General features: G+C 50.3%; 2 protein-coding genes and 1 non-coding gene across 3 annotated transcripts; 1 reads left to right on the top strand and 2 right to left on the bottom strand.

The window, feature by feature from the left end:
- Nucleotides 1-271: 271 nt before the first annotated feature.
- Nucleotides 272-4,877, bottom strand: RPLP2 (ribosomal protein lateral stalk subunit P2). The gene is made up of 5 exons (XM_035328605.1): nt 4,719-4,877; nt 4,291-4,414; nt 2,381-2,429; nt 801-899; nt 272-393 (listed from the first exon to the last, which is right to left on the bottom strand). The coding sequence occupies exons 2-5, from the start codon at nt 4,411-4,413 to the stop codon at nt 317-319; spliced, it is 348 nt and encodes a 115-aa protein (XP_035184496.1). The 5' UTR covers nt 4,414; nt 4,719-4,877; the 3' UTR covers nt 272-316.
- On the bottom strand, nt 2,093-2,225 carry LOC118168714. Its single transcript, XR_004751751.1, has one exon. It is a non-coding gene; the product is annotated as a small nucleolar RNA SNORA52 (small nucleolar RNA).
- A 1,631-nt stretch (nt 4,878-6,508) lies between the features above and the next one.
- PIDD1 (p53-induced death domain protein 1) lies at nt 6,509-23,174 on the top strand. Its single transcript, XM_035327857.1, has 16 exons — nt 6,509-6,627; nt 8,249-8,620; nt 10,311-10,724; nt 11,443-11,646; nt 12,534-12,588; nt 12,799-13,000; nt 13,511-13,639; nt 13,928-14,107; nt 14,722-14,869; nt 15,240-15,375; nt 15,908-16,058; nt 17,267-17,390; nt 18,498-18,616; nt 19,052-19,159; nt 20,274-20,479; nt 21,167-23,174. Exons 2-16 carry the CDS (start codon nt 8,356-8,358, stop codon nt 21,402-21,404), a joined length of 2,679 nt encoding a protein of 892 aa, XP_035183748.1. The 5' UTR covers nt 6,509-6,627; nt 8,249-8,355; the 3' UTR covers nt 21,405-23,174.
- Nucleotides 23,175-23,276: the final 102 nt, after the last annotated feature.

Raw genomic sequence — 23,276 nt, forward strand, 5'->3', positions numbered from 1 at the left:
GTCAGGTAAATTCAGCTGCCACATACTATGTAATAGATGGGAGTACCAAAGCCAAGCACCCAGATTCAAACAAGCCGAGCAATTTCTGACTGCTTTGAGAGTCAAGTTCCATGGCTTGCTCATAAAATTCATAGATACACAGAATCATTAAGGCTGGAAGAGACCTTCAAGATCATCTGGTCCAACTAAAAACCAAAGCTTTGTCATAGCTATTTAAAGAACAGCTGTCTGAATACAGTAGCATTTGTGTGGTTATAATAATAAACAAAAAAACATTTAAAACAAACAGTTTTAATATTTTCTGTATAACAAATAATTAATCAAATAGGCCAAATCCCATGTCATCATCAGATTCTTCAGATTCCTCTTTCTTCTCTTCTTTCTTCTCCTCAGCTGAAGGAGAGAAGATAAGACAAGGGTCACTATTTCTATTTTTGTAGAGACTTTTAAGCAACATTTTGGTGTTCCCAGCTTCCATGTTCATGGTATTTCAGCCTGCACAGTTCACTTTCACAACTGCCATCCCCTTCCAACAGGGAAATACAAACACTGCAGGGACACAGACACTGCTACTTGAGGGGATGCCTTTTACACAGTGAAGCCTGTCTGATTTTCAGTTCTAAGCCAGAACAAACTTAAGGTGAATAAAAAAGAGCCAACATTTCTAATTGCCCATAGCAAAAGTAACCTTTTAGTTCACATTTCAAAGTGGAAAGACCTTGAAATTTGGACTTCAGCATTAGGATTTTAACAGGGAAAAGGCAGCCGCCCTGTAACAACCCCTCTCCATCCATACTCACCGGCAGCAGGGGCAGCACCTGCAGCAGGAGCGGCAGAGACCCCTCCAGCAGAGACTGCTACAGCTCCCCCAGCTGGCATGCTGGCAAGCTTGCCATTGCCTGAACAGGACAGAACAGAAACAATTTCAATTGGCAAGAGGAGGAAATGAGTGCAAGAAAAGTCAGGTTGCAGATCACAGACCAAACTCTCACTGTTAGCGAGAGGAGCACAAAGCTGCACCTGTAAGAAAGTATAAACTAAACAAGAAACCTCACAAAAATCATTCCTAATGAAAGCTTACCCTGACAACAGCACATTAATAAGCTTCCTGCTGTATACAGTCCCCCCTCTCAAACACACAAGTAGTCTTTTTTTTTTTAAAAAAAAAAAAAGGTATTGAAAACTGAGGGCATGACTGGGGCCATACAGGGAAGAAATTTATGGCAAAGAGTACAGCATTTTAACCAAATTTTCCAACACCCTATGAAACCTATTGCATCTCCTCTGAGATTGGCAAACTCACTTCTGATTTATGCTCGTCTTCAGCACGTTAGCTAGCTCTCCGGCATCTGCTTGTCACATACCAAGGCTCCCTTGGCACTCAGAGGTCATGTACACAGTACATTTGCCTGTATTCCAATTTCTGGGAATCCATTTCTAAATAATTCCTTGTTACTTCAAGCTCTAATAAGCTAGCCAAGTAAACAAACATGTTTCATATACATGTCAGTATGTTCTAGGAAACAATTTATTTTAAGAAAAAGTCTTACATAAAGAGAGACCTTAAATGTGTCGTAAGCACACGCATAATGGCTCTCTTAGGTCTTCAGACCACACGGACAGAAATGTCCTGTTACCACTTGAACAGCAACGCCAGGCACAGTGCTGGCAACCTTTAAGCCAATGTATGCCTAAGAGTTCCCTCGTGTCGAAGTATTTGCAAAAATAGAAGTCAATTATATCAAGACCTTTGCGCTACCCCAGCTCTGCGTTATTTTAGCCCTCTGACACAGTCAAGCAATGTTGTAAGCCCCCAGCTTCAGTGGGAGCCAGCAGGTAAGAGCAGAGTCAGCACCCAGAGTCCTGCCTTCACAAAAAGGAAGTGCCAGACGTGGGGAGCTCCAGCAGAGATACGCACTGGAGATGCTTGCATTAATCACTGAGGGTGTAACTGTGCCTTTAAAGTCAATTGGCACTTAATTACATTTAACAGTCTCTTCTTCCTATTTTACGTAGTTAGTGTGTAACAAGTGGGTAAACGCAAAGAGAATTTATTATAAGAGTATTGAAGGAGAGCTAATTCCTTCATTCAGCATGTCCAGAAAACTATGTCACGAGCAGACTACCAGTAAGCTCAGACACATTTAAGTCTTCCAGTTTAATGTGGTCCACAAGCGAAACCTAGCAGGTACTGGCACCAACCTGCGAGGAATTAGAATGGACCTGCTGGATTCCAGCCATTTCAACAGGGATCCAGCATGGAAGTCCTCAACTGCACAAGGAAACTGATGAATAATCGGGGAGTTGGCAACAATTCTGTGCTCTCAAGTTCCTGAAGTAGCAGAGGCAATTATCTGTGACACTCAGAGACTGTACTTACCCTGAGCAATGACATCCTCGATGTTTTTTCCATTCAGCTCACTAATAACCTGTAAATTAGATTTAAAACGTTAATAGCTTCAAAACAGCATGAGTACGAGCTACACTTAGACAAGCACCAATTAATCATAACACGCAACGCCTCCAACCTGCTGCTCACACAGCTCCCACATTCCGTATTTCTCAGGGGAAGGAAGAGGACACTGAAACAAGAACTCCATCTACACCTTTCCTATTTTTCCGTGAAAGATTTTTCATGAAATCTGTTACGATCAATTCATAACGAATCCATGGGCCTTACAAAAGGCAGGATACACAGGCGTGGTGGAGCCAGCTGGGAAACCCCACTAACGGCCTGTTAGTCGCTGAGGGACTGTTAGCATCTCTTGCTTAACGTCCGCGGGGAGCCTCTGAGGCACTGGGCACCCAACCAGCAACCGCAGGGTCCTGTTCCTAGCATTACCAAATGTTAGAGCCACGCTGGTTATTGTATCCTCAGGACACAGAGTCCTAACTCCAGATTTACTACCACTGTTGTATAAGCAGGGATGAGGAAAGCAACTCACGAAAACACAAGTTGCTAAAGCATGCAAATAATTGTAATAAACAGGAGTATGCCACAGATCCTCCTAGTCAGTTCCTGCATTACGGGTCAGTGCTGAACGCTGCAGTCACCAAAGGCCTTCTGGGAGGTTTCCAATGTGCACCTCCGGCTGATGCAGCGTGCAGCCTGTGAAATGCTGTGCCTGTACACTTGCTTCATCTACAAGGTGCCTTTAAGGCTCCGCTAGCTTTGCGCTCGCAACAGATACAGCCAGCACAAACAGAATAAATTAATCATGATCAACACAAACTTCAGAGTTGCTTTCTGGATATCAGAGAACAGAGAAACCAACGAGTTTATGAAAGGATTAAAGAGATCAAGCAGGCCAAGGCCGAAGGCCCTGATGTTTCACAGGAGTACCACAAGTTCAAACTAACATCACAAATCATACAAGGATGCTCTCAGCTGATTCAACTCATCACTGGGTTGGGCCAATGGAAAAACACTTTCCAGCTGGGAAAGTGACTGTTCTTCCTCCATCTCTCCAGAAACACCACACAGATGTACGGGGCAGGTGCTAAGACTTCCCCCTGCCACCCCCATGGCCATTTCTTCTTCATTCCCCAAGGACTGAAAGTCTGCTACATCACAATGCACGTTCCCATTAGGACACCCTCTTAAAAAGACTATTTTTCAACATAATCATTGCAGCACTTATTTCCAAAGAGTCCCTGCATATTATTGAAAAATCTTTACCACCCATGTTAAAATGTACCTATGATCCTGGTGAGGGGACAAATGCTTCCTTGCAGCATGCTAAGTAAGAATTTATTGCTGTATATCATGCCTTCAGAATCGTTCACTTTCAATCAGAAATTGACCGAGAGCCAAAATTAAATGCTTAAGCGCAAGCTACACCTTATGTCAAGATAGAAGCTTCCAATAAATACGTATCTGAAGCTGCTACCCCACTGAACATTACTAGATGCAACAATCAGAAGGCATCAGCGACTGATAGGGATACTTCCAGACGACAGAAGTTACACTGGGAAGCCAGGCTTCCAGAACAACGTTGCACACAGCTGCTCCGATTGGCTAAGCAGTTATTTGGAAATCATGTATGTAATTATTTGTGAGAGCCTGAAAAAAAAAGAGGCAGACCTGATCGACAGCAAGGGAAACACAAGGGTACTAAAGAGAAGGGAGCAGCTCCAAGGTTTGACCGTGGAGTCACAGGGCTGGATGGGACCTCAAAGCCCACCCAGTTCCGACTGACACAACGAGGATAAGATACAGAATACGGTAACAGAGCAAGCTGAAGGAGCTGCTGTGGTGCAGCTACGGCTGGAAGGAGAAGGCAACGCCACCTTGTTCAGGCGCTCATCGTCCGTCTCGATGCCGACGCTGTCGAGGATCTTCTTCAGGTCCTTGGACGTGGGCGCCTCGTTGCCGCCGAGGACGGCGAGCAGGTAGGCCGCGACGTAACGCATCCTGCAACACACGCAGCCTTAACGCGCGGAGCTCGGGTAAACGCCCCGCAACCCTCCCTGCCCCCCCAGGTACTCATTTCTCCACGATTTATTTAAACGCAACGCAGCGGGGGCCGCGCTTCCACCTCCCCCCGCTCCCGTCCCCGCAGGCCCAGGCGCACATGGCCGCCGCCGCCATCCCCCCCCCCCCGCCCCGAGTGGACTCGCCCAGGCCCCGCCCCAGCTCCCCGCGGCCGCCAGCCGGGCCCAGCCGGACGCGACCATTGCCGAGGGGCCCGGGGGGCCCGGGGCCGCCTCGCGCTCACTTTGCGGGAGCGGGGCCCGGGACGTGCGCTCGCCGCTGCTGCCCGGCGGAGAAAGGGAAAGGGCGGGCCCTCGGCGACGCCTTCTTCCCGTCACCCCTCAACAAGGCGCGCTGCCATTGGGCCAGGCCGGAGGGAAGCGGGGAACAGCCAATGCAGTGGCGCGGGCGGTGAGGTGAGGGAGGGTGGTGGCGCATGCGCAGAGCGCTCAGGGGCATGGCGGGTTGACCCCAGCCCCCCCCCCAGCCGGGCAGGGCGGGCGCTGAGGGGGCGCTGCCCGGGCCCCCCGCTGCCCCCCCAGGGTGCGTGTGTCACCGCCGTCAGTGGTCACAGGCACCTCCAAATCACCTGGTGCTGCCGTCCCCCTGCCACCAGTGTCACCACTAAACCGTGTCCCCAAGCACCAGGTCCAACCTTTCCCTGAGCGCCCCCAGGGATGGTGACTCCAGCACCTCCCTGGGCAACCCGTCCCAATGCCTGACGGCTCTTCTGAGAACAAATGTCTCCTCATTGCCAACCTGAACCTCCCCGGTGCAACCTGAGGCCATTCCCTCTAGTCCTATCACTGGTTACCTGTGAGAAGAGGCCGACCCCCAGCTCCCCACACCTTCCTTTCAGGTAGTTGCAGAGAGCAATGAGGTCTGCCCTGAGCCTCCACTTCTCCAGACCAAACACCCCCGGTTCCCTCAGCCTCCCCCAGTTCCCTCCCCATAGGACTTGTGCTCCAGGCCCTTCACCAGCTTCGTAGCCCTTCTCTGGACACACTCCAGGGCCTCGATGTCCTTCTGGTAGTGAGGGGCCCAAAGCTGAACAGCACTCGAGGTGCGGCCTCACCTGAGCAGAGCACAGGGGGACGATCACCTCCCTGCTCCTGCTGGCTGCACTATTCCTGACACAGGCCAGGATGCCGCTGGCCTTCTTGGCCACCTGGGCATGCTGCCAGTTATTGTTCAGGCGAGCATCGATCAGCACCCCCAGATCCTTTCCACTGCACAGCTTTGCAGCCACTCTGCCCCAAGCCTGTAGCGCTGCATGGGGTTGTTGTGGCCAAAGTGCAGGACCCGGCATGAGCCATGTTGAACCTCATCCCGTTGGCCTCTGCCCATCGACCCATCCTGCCCAGATCCCTCTGCAGGGCCTTCCTACCCTCTGGCAGATCAACACTGCCCCCCGAATTGGTGTCCTCTGCAAACCTACTGAGGGTGCATTCAATTCCCTCATCCAAGTCATCAATAAAGATATTAAAGCTGATATAAAGATATTAAAGAGGATAATTATCACTTCCTTCTGGTAATTCTGGCGCTGCCAGGCTCCCAGCTCTGCAGCTCAAGAAGTGCTGGGAGCTGTCTGGTAAATCAGAAAGCGCTGCTGCCTGGTGAATTAAATAGCACCGGGGCTGGCGTGCGGGGTGCTTACTCCCCCGGGGAGACCAGATTTCCCGCAGGGCGCCGCACAGCTTGTGTTCAGCTTGAGCAAGCGGCGCTGGAGTGTGGGGACTTGGCTTCTTGTGGGGCATCATGCAGCAGCCCCACAGTGTTGAGGCGCCAGCTGGAAACCTGTCCTTACGGACAGCGACACGAAGAGCACAACAGGCACCGTGACCCCCCAGCTGCGGTTTCCCTGCGGGCTCGCATTTTGGCACATCTGTATCGCAAAGCGGAGCCACGTGGGCCCCGACTGCGGAGCTGGGCTGCATCCAGCCTCCTGCTTGCATCCCCAGAGCCGCCTGCCCCTCGCCCCACTGCATCCGGCACCTCCTCCGGCTCGGCCCGCCCCGGCAGCAGCAGGGCTCGGAGCAAACTTTGCAGGAAGTGCCTGGGCTGAGCCGAGCCGTGCCGGGCTTGGCCGAGCCACACAAGTGCAGCCGGGCTTTTGGGACACGGGTTTTGTGTGCCAGGGACGGGGCACAGGGGTGAGATGAGTGCGGGCGTGCTCAGCGGGACACACAGCGCCTTCGGCCTGGCCGCTCAGCCGGGGGTCCTGCTGGGGACCCGGGGGGCTCGGGGCCCTGCAGGGTGGGGGGTGGAGGGGTCCTGGGGCTGCCGGAGCTGGCAGCAGGGCGGGTGAGGATATCCTGCGGCGAGCGGGTGTGTGTGCACCATTTTGTGTGCACACGTGCGTGCCTGTGTGCTCGTGCACAAGCACGCCGGCCCTTGTCCTGTGTGGACACGTGGGGCTGCGTTTGTGGGCTCTGAGGCCTTGGGCCTCTTCACCATCAGCCGCTTTACAAAGCTGTCTTTTTGCTCACGCCTGTCTGTAAGAGAGCTGTGAGGTCTGTGTATGTGTTGTCTACTGTTTTTAGTAAGAAATACTTACTTTTTTACTAAAGCAGTCATTTCCATGTGCTCTTTCTTCACGTCCTTATGTGCCCATAAGGTGTCTGCTCCTTCATGGAGCTGTGTGTCCTGGGGAGCATCAGTCCTGCCATGTCCCACCCCTGAAGGGTAAAAAGGAGCACGTTTGGGGTGCTGCAGGGACTCTGGCTTGCTTCTGCTGGCCTCAGATGTTAAAGCTGCTAAAGGGTTTTTGTAGCTCTGCACCCCTCACTCAAACAAAACATTTATCCACCTATTCAGCAGCGGCAGGGTTTAAAAAGATCTGGTGTTTGCATCATAAGCCACTGCAATTACCAAGCTCAGGAGGAGTTGCAAAAGACAAAGGAAGTGGAAATAAAAGCTAATGGGAGACTTAGAAGTAGGCAACTTGGTATAAAAACAAAGGAAATGCCTGCGCTCATCTTTGCACTCTCAGAGTGCCCATTCTGAAAGTCCCAAAGGATGAGGGCACCAAAGCGGCAGAGGAGCAGTTAATGCGCTCAAATCTCATACCTCTGCTCCTTAAGCATTAAACCTTTCTCAGCATACCTTCCCCCTTTCTCTCTAGCAGTGGAGGGTGCTGGCGAGAGCAGCCCTGCGGAGGCAGCCCCGTGTGAGCCCCGCTCTCGCTGCACAGCACAGTGCCCCCCTCCACAGCCATGCCTTTTATAGCCCCTTCTCCCCGGCCCTGCCACGTCTGCTCCACTGCCCTTTGCCCATTTTCATCTCCGTTTTCAAACCATTGGCAACCAGTTTCACAACTGGGTTCGCTGGGGGTTGGTGGCAGCCTGCGAGCAACGTGCAGGCCCGGGCTGTGGGGCACTGCTGCTGGCTCGGTTTCCCTGCCCTGCTTTCCCCCGTGCTTGGAAAGCTCCTGACCTTCCTGCTAAGGCACTTTGAAATCCACATCAAACATAGGCACTTATGTTTATGTCTTTTAACGCTCCTATTGCTATTTATTCTGGGGGATAATGGGAATAACGGATGTTTACTCCGTTCCCTGAAGTCACGGGCGCTGGCTAGGGAAACCCGGAGGCTTTCACTGGGAGGGAGAAGCCTCCACGGTGTCTGTCACCTGCATTTCTGTCCCCTCTGCCCACAAAGCTTTCAGTACCCTGTCTGTAATCCCTCCTGCCCCGTTGCTGTGGTTATAAACTGTTTGCAGCCCCCCTGTGCTGGGGCCGGAGGCCTTCACCATGCACTCGCGTTCCCTTTCAGAGCCGTCCTCCCTCCTCTTCCTCACCCCGGCTGCCTCGCGGTGCCGCCGGTGCCTGCCTGCGCGGCAAGTCGGAGCATGTCCGGACCCCGTGGACAAGACGCAGAAGATGGCAGAGCTGCTGGGGCTCGGGGACGAGCGCGGGGAGGGGGCTTCGGGCGCTCCTACGCTCGCCGACTGCTGCCTGGCAGACAACAGGCTCAATCTGGATGTGTACCCCGACGGCTGCCGACGGCTCCTGCAGCTCTTCGAGGGGCGGCGGGGAGAGGTGGTGCAGGTGGAGTTCCTGCGGCTCAGCAGCAACGATCGCCTCCTTGGCACTGCACTGGGCATCCTGCCTCGTCTGAAGCACCTCAAGTCCCTGGTGCTCAAAGGTGAGTTCCTGGACCCATCGCCTAGGTTCGGGTTTTGCCTTCTCTCCACATTGGCAGGACAAACTGCCTCTGGGGCTTTGGAGTTCTAGTGCCCTGTACGACGGCTTTGGCTCTTAGCCTTGCTCCGAGCTGCATGCTGATTTCAACAAGAATCAGCTTCCAGACTCCTATATCCTTCCTTTCTCCCTACGGCTGCGTGGGGACCAGTTTTTGGGTCTGGTGAGGCTGACGCTGCAACATTTTCTTTATCCATCCTCTGGAAGAAGAGCATTTTCTTTGAAAAGTTATATAAGGAGAGGGGGACTGAAAGATGCCTGATTTTTTGATAAATGTTCAGCTCCCCTTTCATTTTGGGAAGTATAACGAGCTGCCTTTGCTGCAGGTCGTTCTGAATCAGTCTTAGCTTAATCCTTGCATTGTGTCAGGGAGTGGAGGTTTAGCAGGGTTCGGCACAGACCAGAAGAGGCTGCTCAACATTTTATCAAAGGCATGACCCAGGGTGCCTGCCACTCAGCATTCTGTAGTAACAGTAACACATCTGAATATTATCTCAGTTCCTGCCTTCCTTATCTCTTTACTGTAGGAGTCTCCATATGAATGATATAATTTCTACATCTGACTGAATCATTTCACCTTTGGCAGGTGACTTTTTAAAAGCTCGGTAGAGAAAAAGAGTGGGTTTGTAGCCAAAATTCAGGGGTTTCAGCTGAAAACTTTAAAGAATGAGGGTCATTTCTATGCCTGACACAGACTACCCATAAAATCTCATACAGATAATTTCATTTGTCTTTCCCTTTCCGTAAGGTGAGCATGATGGCAATGGATTTTTGGAGAACTGTTTTGTGAGCTGTATGCATACTCTGAGCGTCCTCAAGTGCAATAAAATAATTCAGCTAAGCTTTTCTTCTGTGTGAAGTGCAGGGTGCCTGTTTGTTTGTTTACATTTTTTACCATTATGCAGCACAACAAATGTCTGGTGCCCTCTGCTGTATGTGCTTACAATCAGACAAGAGTGGAAGAAGAAGAAACCGAGAGTTCTGGAAATTTGCTTTTGTGTGCTCGACTTCTTTATCCTGGGTGCAACCCTTCTCCACTTCGGGTGTCACAGGCTGGGGCAGGGCCTGTGCCCTTCTCTCTCTGTGCTGTCATCTGGCCTGCACAAAATGAACTACCTGCTTTTTGCCACGTTTTCGCTGCTTTTCCACAACCGCCCCCCTGTCTCTCAAGGGCAGGTCTCATTCCTTGGGGCTGTTTGTCCCCAGCAGCACGGGCAGAGCCCGGAGGGTCAGGAAGGTCTCCTCCATCCCTGCAGTGGTGTGTGGTGTCCAGCGGTGGTGGTGGGGGGGCAGAAGAGTGGAAGGCTTGGAGGGGCGTGGGCCACCCTCCCGAGGGGTGGTAGATGTGTGGAGTGGCCTTGCTCTTTCTGAGCTTTGCCTCTGATGTGTTAGCAGGACTCTGAGCTCACTGGGGCATCTCTTGATTTCCCAGCGGGTCTTCACATTTACACCCCTCTTGTGGGTCAGGAATCTGAGCCGAAGTGCAGGCAACCTAGCAAACTTGGTAATCTGTGCTGCTCCTTGTGAGTGGTAACCATCTGAGCCTCTGCACCGCGGCTTCAGGAGTACCACATGGGCTGGCGAGGTATCCCTGCAGGACATTGACCTCTTCCTCCGCTCCCCTCCGCACCTAGGTGGCCATGCCAGGGATGAATTTGGCTCGTGTCAGCACGGCTCCCTGACGAGCTTGCCGCCAGAAGTCGGGAGCCTGAGGTGCCTCACCCACCTGGATCTCAGCTTCAATAACCTCTCCACCTTGCCCAGCTGCATCCCTCACCTCCCCAGCCTCCGCGTGCTCTCGGTGAGCCACAACAGCCTGGTGGCACTCCCCGAAGACTTCGGCTCTCTGAGCAAGCTGACTTTCTTCTCCGCTATGAAAAATCAGCTGAAGGACTTACCTCAGAGCATTGGGGACCTGGCGGCACTGAAGGACCTGGATCTTTCAGAAAATGCTTTGGAAGTCCTCCCTGAAGAGGTTGGAAACCTGCACAGCTGCACACAGCTGGATCTTTCTGGGAATCGGCTGTCGAGCATCCCAGACTCCTTAGGTATGTGTTTCCTCAGGGGAGTGAGAACAACGTGGGCCTGCTGAGCTTTTGGTCAGGCTATGACCCCTGAGGCCCTTTCTCTCTGTCCCCAGAGCTGCTAGCAGGAGCTGTCCTTTCCCCAAAAGAGCCAAAATGGGAGGGATAACCAGAAGAGACGTACTTGGTTCAGTCACTCCCTGTGAGCATTAATGACTATGGACCACGCTTTCTGCTTCTGTGGTTCAGAAAGGCTCCTCAGATTTATGTACAATTTACAGTAGCTGCGGGTCTGGCCTTGCTGCTTTTGGGAAGCATCCGGGACTGGAAACAGTAAAACTGGGGCTTAAGGGGAAGCAAAGCTGGGCTAGAAATCAGGCTGCTTGGTGCGGAGCACTCCATGGAGCCAGGTTCTGAATTCCAGAGCCCAGCTTCCCACAGCTCTGCTCTCGCCTCCTCTCGTTGTGCCCAGGGCTTGTCGTTGATGCTGGTTCAGAAGCGCTGGGTGCTGTAAAGCACAGGACGGAGCAGGCTGCGCTGCCTCTCTGCCCGTTCACCAGCCCCTTTATTTTGGGGGCTAAAGGTAGGCAGAGCTATTGTGCCTTTCCCTTTTTGCACACACGGGAGGCGAGTGGAGACCCAGTGCTGGAGGGCAGGAGCGTGTGCGTGTGTGCCTGGTGAGAGCTGATTGCAACCCAATTAACAGCCCGGCTGGGGAGTCACTGCTTGTTGTAACCTGCAGGCAATTTGAAGTCTCTGCGGCGGCTGCATCTGCACAGCAACCTCCTGGTGACAGTCCCCGCATCGCTCGCCAGCCTGCCCAACTTGTCCAGGCTCGATCTGCAGAACAACTGCCTCCGTGCCGTCCCCCCTGAGATCCAGACCTTGCCTTTCGTGCACCTCCGAGGCAACCCCTTAGGAGAAACGGAGCCGTCCCCGCAGGCCGGTAATTGCAGGGCTTCTGCTTCTGCACGTTCTGCCCAGCTGTCCCCTCGCTTGGCCCAGCATGGTGTGAATGGATTTGGATTAGGGAAGGGAAGCAGGAGGCAATCAGATCAGTATTTATTTGTCTGGTGTAATTATGAGGTTGTAATGATACAGGCAGTCTGGTTTTAGGAGTCCGAGCCTATTCTGAAGGGCTCAGAGGTCCCTGGAAGTGGGCCTGCCAGGCTCACTCTTTGGGAACATTTTACAGTGGAAGTGAAAATGAGACTCACGAGAAGCAGTTCAGGTGGGGCCCTCAAAGGGTCTGGCCTCTTTAGCAAAGGAGGACACCAGTTCTTGGATGTGCTGCATGACCTTCAGGCTGTGGTGGCTCACGCTAGAAGCAGAGGAGGCAATCAGAGGTGATTCTGCTGTAGTTAGCTCCTGCTTTCCCCCTGCTCCCAGGCTGCAGAGCAGCAGCTCTTTCTCTGAAAGATTCACATCTGAAAGATAACGGATGAGCAGGAATCTGAGCAGGGTTTCCCAGCGGTGCTCATGCTCACAAGAGCGAGCACCGATTCCAGCGGGTGGCCCTGGGTGATCGACCACAGATGGCCCTGAGAGCTGCAGGACTGCTAGAAGGGAAGCTTTTCTGACTCCTGAGGTTTTTTTTTTTTTTTTTTTTTTTTTTTTTTTTTTTTTTCTGGGGGAGGGAGCCAGCATTTTCAGTGTGTCTGGGGACCCCTAGGCTTCTTCCCATCTTCCTGCTACTGTTGCCAGATCTGAAGCCCGCTACAGTGTGAGCAGGTTTTCCTTAGCAGCTTCTGTCAGATTAGGATTCAGCCAAAACTGAAAGGTAAATTCAACCTACTCTGGTGTAAATAACCTAACCAAACCTTGCTGCCGCAGAGGGATCCAGTGCCACAGAGCTACAAAGACTGTGCCTTGCATCAGGAGAGGACAGGTAAGCTTCTCTTATTAAGAACTTGCTTTACAGTAGTGTAATGAGGCCCCAGACAAGATTGTGCACAGTAGATACTGTGCGTGTGCATGGGGAGCATAACATAATGCCTCATTAGGTCAGTCGTACACAAGGTGGGAGATTCTTCTGCTGAATTTTTGGAGGGTTGAAGTCATTGCACAGTGTCATACATCCATGTATTTCTTCTGGAAGCTTTACTGTGACTTCTGAAGGCTGTGAAGTGATCCTGGCCTGTGGCATCCATTTCTACTTTCCACCGGGGGCTGCCTCTGACCCTGTGCGGATCAACTTCCGAACCCTGGAGCCAGACCCTCGGTGGGTGAAGCTGAGACACCACGACGTCCTGCTGAGCAGAGTCCTGGAGCTGCAGCCTCACGGGGTCACATTCCAGCAGGTGAGGGCAGAGCCAAGCTGCCTGCTCAGCAGTCTGCCTCTGCCGTAGCTTGGCAGAGTCTTTTGGGAGGGACTTCCCAATAGAATAAGCTTTCTCACTCACAACCCTTTTTCTCCGCCAGAAGAGAGGTGCTGTTTCAGCATTTGCCCTTAGTCTGCAAGGAAAATAGTTCACATCCTTCCCCAAAAGTCTGCTTGTGTGGTTTCCATTCAAGCTGGTCAATACTTACACCACCAGCCCTGTCATGGCTGACAGCAACTCACCGGAGAAGTGGCTTTGTCATTTCTGCCCACAAGCTGCTGAACTCTTCCTGCAGTCACAGCGCACAGCACACCTGATGTCTCCTGTCACCCCTCTTGAGGCTGCAGGATGGAGCAGATGCCCAGCTCCTGCCCTACTCCCCACATACAAGCGGTGCTTTGCCTCCCCTTCTTGCCAGCGCAGAAAGCCACAGAGCACAGCTAGGCCTGATTTTATCTTTCTGTTGGTGCCTTACTGCTTCTGTGCTAGGAGGTGCAGATCTGGATGCCTTATGCCTCCCCGCAAAGCCTCCACCAGCGTGAGGTGGTTGTTCGGACCTTCAGTGGGCACAGCTGGAGTGATCTGAGAACACAAGTGGAGCAGGAGACAAAATCAAAGGTAAGCAGGTTGGAATGACCAGTGACACACATTGCTCCTCTTCCTCTCTTTAGTTTTACCAAGCCATGAGTTTCAGCATTCAGGTGGCTGCTATAAAATGGAGTGGATTTCAGCTCTAAGATTTCACTGTCACGGAGGTGTGTGTCCTGAAGGTGATGACTTGCTGCATGCCATGCTCCATCCCTGTCCTAATATTCTGATCTGCTCAGGTGTTGCTGTCTCTTTTTTTCCTGCCGTTATTGTATTGTGTTGTATATGTTTTCTCTTCTTCTCTGTCTTCTGTTACAGAAGCACGTGGCTCACTGTCGTGTCCTTCACTTCTCCTGGTTCCTTGTTGTGTCTCGACTTGTGCAAAATGAATGCCAAGTGCCCACAGAGGGGACCTTGCTCTTTTCCAGCGTGGATCCAAACATCAAGGTGACCTTCCCTCCTGGAGTCACGGAGGAGACTCGCAGTGTCAAACTCCAGGTATGCCTGCTGGAAAAAACTTAAGCCCTGGTGCAGCTGCTGACCCAGGCCAAGGGGCAAAACAGAAGAAGAGATGTCTGACGTGTCAATTCATGTCTGACGTGGATGCTTCATGGGCTGACCCATCTCTGATCACTTTCTGCCTTAGTTTCCCTGCCTGCAGAATGGGCTGTGCTGCAGGCTGCCTTTGGGGAGGGGGGGGAAGGAGGTTTCCTCGCAGCTCTGCCAGTGCTCCCTGCAGTAGATCAGCAGGTAGCTGCCACGAAGGGAAGCCTTTGCCTCTTGTTCTGTTGCAGAACACACCAAGCGTGGCAGAACAGCTCAGCAAGCGAGGTTTGGGGGAATTATTTATGCAGATCTAATATTAGAGCAGTCCCATTAAAAGTAATTGCTCTGTAAAGCTGGTGGGTGCTGCTGAATACTACTGTAATTGCTTGGTCTGTCCCAGCTTGCAGTATTAGAGCAAACTTCAGCCAAAGTTCGTTGTGCTTCTGTTTCCCACTGTGTCCTGAGCCGAGAGCTGCGTTTGCCTACTGAGTGCTGGGGTACTGAGCAGGAGATGAGGGAATTTGGGTGCTTGACTGCTCACTCACCGTGCTGCGCTCCACATCCAGGTGCTGCCAGTCTCTGCAGAAGAGATAGTGGAACTCACGGCTGACGCGGGGTGCAGAGCCAGTCCTCTGCTCTGCCTCTCCCAGGACTCCCTGGTGGATTTTCTCAGGCCTGTGAGAATTCAGCTCCCCCTCCCGTTCGGGGTCACAGGTCAGTTTATTCCCAAAATCGGCAAAGAAAAATTGTGTGTGGAAAAAAGCAAGTGGCAAGCTATTGGCGATGGGAATCGTATAGTGAATCTGTGTTGTTGGAGATCAGCACACTCTCAGTTTAAGGCTGCATATTCTGCTAGAATATCCTAGAAGTATTCAGACAGCCTCATATTTTTATTGCTTTGACCAAGGCTCAGTCCTGGATGCTCAAGAGGGCATGAGTCTTAATGTGGCGCTTAGAAAAAGTAAATCACTCAAACCTGTGGCTCGGTATGTAAAGCCATGCATAAAGGTAGCGAGGGAGATGCATATATCCACCTCATATTAAAGTCTTCTGCTGCATACAGTATCTTCATCATTGTTACTAGGATTAAACTTGGATCGGTCAAGGCTGCATCTTCTCCGTGGGGATGTGCAGGGCCAAACCTGGGATGACATTACCAGCCAGGTGGTGCTGGAATTCACCCATCTCTATGCAGTGTTTGAAGTCACCCACTTCTCCTGGTAAGTGCAGGGTTAGTCCTGAGGACAAGATGTTTCTCTGCCTTGCATTTCCCACAGCCCAAGCAGGGGTCATGCAATTAGTCCTACCAATTTCTCATTCCCTTTGCAAGTCAGGCCCAGCTTAGCACTTTAGCCATCATTTTTTACCTGCTGATACTAACCCTAATCCTTTTGCCTATTGTGCAGGTTCACTGGAGCAAAGCTTGTGGTTCTGCTCTCCTCACAATGCTCTCAGCCCTTCTTCTTGTCTTGTAATGCAGAGAAGTCCAGTCAGATTTGCAAGCAGGGTGTCCTCGGAGGAAACACATTCCACTTAGTGCCTTTCCCCTTTGAATCTGTAGTCTTTCAGCTACAGGTTTCCAGACCACACTCCCCTCAGCTCCCAAGTTCTCCTTTTCTTCCTCACTGGCCTCAGCCTCCTTCACTTTAAATAGTATCCTTCCCTCCCAGTCTGAGTACCTGCCTCTTGTGGACATGATGCCTGCCTCTCCTAGACAGGATCCCTCCTTTTTCTTAATCCCTTGTGTGCCAGGTACTGGCTGTGGTATACCACCAAGACCTACATTGGAAGCATTGCCAAGAAGGTCTATGAGCGGTTGCGCATGTACCAGGTGAACTTCATTGCTCTGCAGAGGAAGAAGGACCCCGAGCAAGTCCTGCTGCAGTGTCTCCCCAAGCACAAGGTCTGGTACGGGTTGCATTGCCTTGCTCCTGAGCTCTCTGGGCCTCTCTCTGTAGTATTTAAGGGCAACAGTGTGCCAGATGGTCTTGTTCCCTGCTCCAGGGTCATGACAGGGGTATGCTGTCACCACACAGTCTTGGTAGTGTGAAACCAGCTCACTGGGAACTGGGGGAAGAGGGAAAACTCACCCTATGCAGTGGTGGATGCCATGCAGTTGTTTTCTCCTCTGTGAACCTGGAGGACTGGGCTGTTAAACTCAACTGAGCCACAGTAACTGGCCTTGTGCATGCAGGCTGTCAGCCCTCTGCTGTGTTGCTTCAGATGTTAGCAAAATAAATGTGCATCCGTGGTTGGAGAACTTGTACCCTGACAGACAGTGCAGCTCAGTGAGCCAAGGATTATTTGATCAGACTGCCAGAACTGGTCTGCATATCCAAGTCTCCGCATAATCCTCTGACCTGGTTGCTTCCTTTTTCCTTTATTTGTTCTCCTGTTTGAAATGACCCACGGAAAGAAAATCAGTTAGGGTTGTATTTTGGATCCTGGACTAAAATTCTGCTTCCAGGGAAGGCAGCAATGGCACTCACAGTGAGATCAGGGTGCTGAGTGTCTGCTTTCCTGCCATGGGTAGTCTTGGGGTAAGAGAGAAGGTTTTCTGTTACAAATACGAAGAAAAACAGACACCTCAGCTCTATCTTAACACGTGCACTGCCTCTGAGACCCCAGGCCTTACACTGTTACTCCAGGCTGCATTGCCAAAATGAGTTTTCTGGTGCCCCCTCTGCTGTGTTCTTGTAGCACGTGGCTTTTTGCAGAGAAAATGTTTTTTAATGGCCTACTACATGGAGGAGAAGGTAGCAAGTAAATCCCTGCCTTTGAAGGTTACTGACCTGTTAAAAAAAGCAGTTGCTGATAACCCTTTTTTAATGGCAGCTTTGGCCTATCTTTGTTAGCCCACAGAGGATTTTCTTCTCTTTACCTGAGGAATAAAGAAGCCATGAAACCCAGAACACCACTTCTTTTTTGGTTGTGAATGTGTCTGGGACATAGGGTATGGGTGTTTGTTCTTTTGTTTGCATCCTTTCAGTGGAAGATGGACTTTCCCCACTGAAGGTGAGTGAGAGGAACATCATGGGTGTAGGGACACAGCTCTGGGGACAGGCTTTTGTGTCAGACCAAACATGGGGCCCTGTGTTGTCACCTTGCCAGGTTGACCCAGTGTTGAAGAAGCTGCAGGACCGCTACCGAGGACCCGAGCCATCTGACATGGTGGAGATGTTTGAAGGAGAGCAGTTCTTTGCAGCTTTTGAGCGAGGCATCAGCATTGATATGGGTACAGTAGCACTGGGCTCCCTTCTGCTCCTGCCTCTTCTGCTTCCCTCATCCCAGGCTTGTTTTTCTGGGGGCTGTACTCCTCCTTGGTGCAGCCCTCTGTTTCCAGGGCACTGCTCACAGCCCCTGGATGCTGAACCTGTCACATTCTCTGGTCACCCAACTTTTGTGTCTGCTTTTCCCTATAAAAATGCTGTTTTCAGGCTTTCTTTTCCTGTCATGCTGCTGCAGCCTGTGAAGGGCAATATCCAAAAGGGTTTATTCTGTGACTGATCTACTTCTGCAGCCAGTGTTGCTCTTTTTCTGGCATCTCAGGCAGTGCACTGGAATGCCCAGGGTAATCTAATTCACATTGTCCATTTCTAGGTGAAGATATGTAAAAGAGTCTTTTTGGAGAGGATATTTCTGAAACAATCCAGAGCAGAAAATTCCCATTGCCAAATCTAATGTGTATCTCAAGAGGGAGCAAGACCCTCGTGTTTTATGCTCATCTATGTCTGGACGTGTTACAGCTGCAAACTAAGTCAGATCCTGCACAACCTGAATGCACAGATCAGTTTCACTGGTGTAAATTAAGTGCAACTGCATCAAGAGCAATAAAATGCACTGAGTCAATGAGGCCAGAATCTATCCTAATTTAGGCTGGACTCTAACTTAGTTCCAAGAATTACATGTATGATTGTAGTACCTAATTATATTTTTTCCCTTTAGCTCCATTCCTATTTCCACACCCACTACAGACACTGTGAAGAGATAGATGACCTGGTTTTGTGCATTACAGAATGCTCTCGCACCTGATTCTACCCTCCAGGGGGTTCTGGGGGAAAGATAGACCTGACTCCATCTGAACACCTCGCCTCTCCTTGCCTTCCATTCTTGAACTTGGCCTCCACCTTGTGGCCATTCTTTCTCACCTGTAGGACCTGCTTGCTCCACAGCCAGTTTTCTGCTTTCCCAGTGAGGAAAGGAGGGTTACAATTTTTTCGGGCCTGAGTAGGAGGAGTAGATGGCAGCATGGAGGTTGCCAGTGGATGGTGGGCTGTTGCCCAGGCTTGTAAAGGTGCACACTTTCTGCACAAGTTGAGCGTTTGCTGCTTTTCTGACACAGATCGCCCTGACTGTGTGGATGGACGTCTCTCGTTTATTTTTTACTCCCACTTGAAGAACATGAAGGAAATCTATGTGACTTCTCCTGTAGACAGAAAAGGCCAAGCTGTAAAAGGCCAGGTGAGCAACAGTGACACTGACATTTTGTTTCCTCCTCCTTCATCATCATAATTGCTTTTACAACGCTCTACATGATAATCTCTTGAGCACTGGGCATGACTCTTTTCCTCCCCTCTTTCCCTTGGCTTTGCATTTCACTGACTAACCCCTGAACACACGGAGAGCAGAGTCTGGAAGGATCACTCATCAGGATCGCTCTCTGCCTTTACATTCCTGCCATTTACATTCCTGCCATTAACTCCTGGGGTGTTGGCAGAGTCCAGCCTTTATGGCAGAAGCCCAGTGTCCCTCCCAGTCACACTTAATTGGGCAGTTTATGGACTGAGGATAGGTGAGAAACGCTGAATTCACTCTTTCCCAGACAGAAAACTCATACTGCAAACAGGTTTGCCTTCTGTGCTTGAATCTGAGTCTCTCTGCTTTCTGTTTGCCAAGGTCTCTTTCTACCGAGGGGCAGTTCCCGAGAGCATCCCTGAAGAGGCCAGCAGGAGGAGGAAAGGACCAGACTCCCTCTGGCTCGCTACTTTGCCAATCAAACTACCTGTGAGTTATTCTGTCTCCTGCAGAAAAGTTAATGTAGATGGGGCCTAGCAGGGCCTTTCTGCTCAGCTAATTTTGTCTTCTGCCATGACAACGGATGCAGTGAACGACTGCAAGGAATCAGCTACATGAAAGAAAGGAAAGCCTCTTCTCTTCCTTTTAAGAGCTTTGTGTGTGTAAAGGAAGGGTGCTAGCTTCCCGTAAACAAAGTGTAGGGCAGGGTTGTGGTGACAGATTGCTGAAACACAGCCAGACACAATTCCATGAATCTTCATAGGCTAGAGTCCTATCAGATGTGCAGCACCGAAATCTCCCGTGTGCTTTTTCCATGTCATGGTGATTTCCCACTCCCCTTGAGAACTTCCCAAAAGAGAAACATGAGTAAGTCTCCATCTCTCATGCTCATCTCACCAGTCTAGCACAGGCACTGGAGGTGGTCAGAGAGGGTGGATCCTTCAAATAAATGAGGGATGTGGAGGAGGAGGGAGCTTGCTGTGACTAAGGGAAGTGTCTGCTTTGGCTTTAAATTTCTTAGTCACCCAGCTCATACTGGCAGCCAAAAAAAAAAAGGTCTAGATTCAGGTAGTTACAGGAGTTGAGCTTAAGTATTCTGGTGTGAGCTACTGGCTTAAAAGGCCTGTGAAAGAGACACTTTATCTTACAGAATTTTTTTTTTTATTTTTTTTTTTTTGAGAAGCTTGAAACAATAAATACCTGTGTAGTCGGAATGCTTCCTTTTGGATAGTGTGCCGTGATCTCCCATCCTTTTTTTGACATACAACCTCAGCTGGGAATCTAGACCAATGCTTCCTTATTTACCAGGCAAATAGGGTCTGGGGAGATGGTTCACCAAAAAGTGCTCTGTAAAGACAAAAAAGAAAGTTTCTAGTATGAGCTGTGACTGCAAGCATTATGATTTGATATTTTTCAGAAGCACTGAGTGTTGCTGGTCACTGCCAGTGCGAGTGCTCCTTGCTTCTTACATCTGTCTCTTCAGCCTCAAGTTAAGATCTTCCCTCCTTAGGAGGAAGAAAATTGCATTGTGGAGGCTGAATGTCCAGACACACAAGAATAAATTTATTTAGCAGGTTCCCCTTCTCTCTTCTCTATGACACAGAGGTTGAAACCCCGCTGGGGTGAGAACCCCAGTCCCCAGAACGGTTTCTCCTTCTCTCCCCTGAACCTGGGCAATGCTGAGACGGGCTACCTGACACAGGCAAACCTGCTGAGCATCGCCAGGCGCGTGGGAGCTGACTGGCAGACCATCGGCCTGAACTTGGGCCTGACCTATCAGCAGATTGAGCGCATAGGGTACAACAACAGGTAAGCGGGGACTCAGTGAGCAACAGCACAGGCAGCTGCAGTGCAATAGTATAAATGTGTGCTTGGCTGGTGGAAAGTTTCCCCACTGGAATTGTTTCACTGGATAAAAGATGGGTTGAGTAACAGTGCTCATAACTTTTCCATGGAAAACTGATTATTTTCTCTTGCTGTTGTAAAACAAAGCTTAACGTTTGAAAAGCACAATTCAGAAATTGCCAACTTGATGAGCTTTGTAGTTCAGTTGCATGACATTCCTGTTTTGTTCTGTGATCTGCATTCCCAGCCAGACTCCATCTCCAACAATGAGCAGTTGTCCATGGCATTAACTGTGAATATCTGTATTCAAAAAGATCTTGTGGCATGTTGTAGGACATGTGGTCTGACCAAAATGTTGAGAGAATGGGGCTTGTTATGACCAAACTACCGTTCCTGTGGGAAATTTACATTAAGAAAAAAATTACCCCTTTAATTTGAAATTTCTGTTAGGGAAAGATAGTCTGGGGAGATTTTAGTGCAGGAACTACAACTTCTGTGTGATGGGTAGGGAAAAGGCAGCCCAGCTAAGGGCTTTGTGTCTGGATGGCTTCTTATGGGGCTCCAGGTCTGGCTTTGGACTCAGGTAAGGCCTCTTTGGGTTGCCAGCCAGGAGAATGTCTTGGTTACTTCTGCACTTTTACCTTTCTTCAGAGAGGACCTTGATAAGCAGATCCTGGACATGCTTTTCTCATGGGCTCAGCAAAACTCCGAGGATCCTGACTGCGTGAGCAAGCTGATCAAAGCCATGAAAGAGAGCGGCCGCCAAGACATCGCTGACGAGGTTGAAAGCATCATTGAGCTGGGACGGCAGAAATACAGGGAGTCCATCCGCCGGGTGGGCTTGGAGCAGGAAAGCAGCACTGAGGACTCTGCAACAGCCACGATGTAGCACCTGGCAGAAAGGAGCAGGCTTCGTGTGGGGGCTCCCTGTGTGTCCCTGGGGCGACAGTGCCTTAGGGCTGCTCCCCAAGGGCCAGTGTCTTCCTGAGGAGTTGGCCATTGATTCAATTGTGAGCAGACTAGCGAGCTCTGATGGATCTATACACGCATGCCACTTCTGCTGGTGGAAATCCATAGTGGGCAGGCAGTTCACAGTGCATTTATGAGCCTCTCCTGTACTCCTCAACCTTAAGCGTTAGGTTTCAGAAACAGGAAGAAATTCAGAGCCTGAAGTGGCTGCCAGTTGAGTAGTGGCTAAAGTAGCCTTCAGTTAATTAATACTGATTTTACATATTTATCTGAAACTGTCTTCTGCTGGAAAAAACAGGGTGTGAGCATTTGCCAGTAGGTCTGTGTGTGCTCCCGTGCTATGTGAAAGTGGAGGTGCAATCACGGTGTGAAGTCAAATGGTGCAGTGGGGACTATTCTGCTGTTTCTGTCCATTACGTGCATTGCTCACACAAAAATGTGAGCTGTACTCCCCATGAAAAAGTTTGCTGTTTTCTGCCAAATCTCTTCTGGTTCCCTCAATGCCAAAACAAAACCTAAGGCTTTGTGAGGAAAAGAGAAGAAAAGAATTTCTAGCATTTTGGGGGGCTCCAAAAGCTATTCTGGAGCAAGTAAGGACGTTTCACACTGTCCTTAGACTCCTGCACCTGCCAGGCTTGTTAGATGAGATCTACAAAGTGGTGGTCTTGGATAGAGTGCCAGTTTTATTTTACAAATACGTAAAAGTCAATAACCCCGCTGTTTTGGAAGGGCTCTAACTTGGCTGAAAGTAAAATTTCCCTTGCAGTTTCAAAGGGTTATTCCTCACATCCTCTTTGTGAAATGTGCCGTGTACTAGTGAAGGAGTTTGCAGCGCCTGGTGAAAAGCATGATATAAATTTGCATTTTAGAAACTGGTCTGGCCAGCTGTGAGATAAGCACTGTTATGGGGTTGGCTTGAGCTGTGCCGAGCTAATCTCCCGGTTTTGCAATCTGAACATCTTGTGAAAGGCTGTAGGTATTTATTGTTATTTAACTGTCCTCTCGCTAACTGCTGAGGTGCCCTTCCCCTGTCACCCATCTCACAGTGTGCCTTAACTAATGGCCCACTGATGGCAGAGGGAAGCTGCATGCGAGCTGTTTGGAACAGCGCTGTAATCTGTGTGTATTCAGCTCTTTCAGGACATGTTTGGATTCAGCGTATCCCACTCTGAGCCATATTTAAAGGGCTGTTCTCAGTCTGCAAACCTGTATCAAAATTCCAGGTTGTAACACCCAAAGTCAGCCTGCAGCTGCAGGTCTGAGAAGTCCTTGTGCTTTCTTCCCCCAGTGAAGAATCATCAGTGATTTCCCTGATGCTGTGCTCCAGACCTGCCATCAGTATTGAAAGAGGAGCATAAAATTGTTGCTTTTTTTTGTTTGTTTTTAAAGGTCATTCTTACGTCTCAGGCCACAGAGCGCATGGAATGGGTGCTACAGCACTGGACAAGGACTTGTAGACTGACTCAGATCTGATTTCTCAGGCCATGCTGCCCCTCAAGTTTCGTGTTGGGTTTGTCAGCAGTCCTCTTTTGTGTGCATGGAATCTCTGGTAGCCCGTGTCATTTGTTCTTGTCTGTAATTTTGATGTACACCAACAGGGTATTTGGTTTTTCCTCCAGTTTTGGAGAGATGCATTAGGGCATATTGCTCTCATTGGGAATAATAATAATAAAAAAAGGCACTTACCTGTTTCATGTCTCTGCACAATCTGCTAACCCGTAAGTGCTTCAAGGTGCTGTGTTACAGCTGGGTCCCTTTACAGCTGGCAGAAATATGGAGGTGAGCTTGGCCA

Source organism: Oxyura jamaicensis, chromosome 5, assembly GCF_011077185.1.
Source record: "Oxyura jamaicensis isolate SHBP4307 breed ruddy duck chromosome 5, BPBGC_Ojam_1.0, whole genome shotgun sequence".
NCBI classification, from domain to species: Eukaryota; Metazoa; Chordata; class Aves; order Anseriformes; family Anatidae; genus Oxyura; species Oxyura jamaicensis.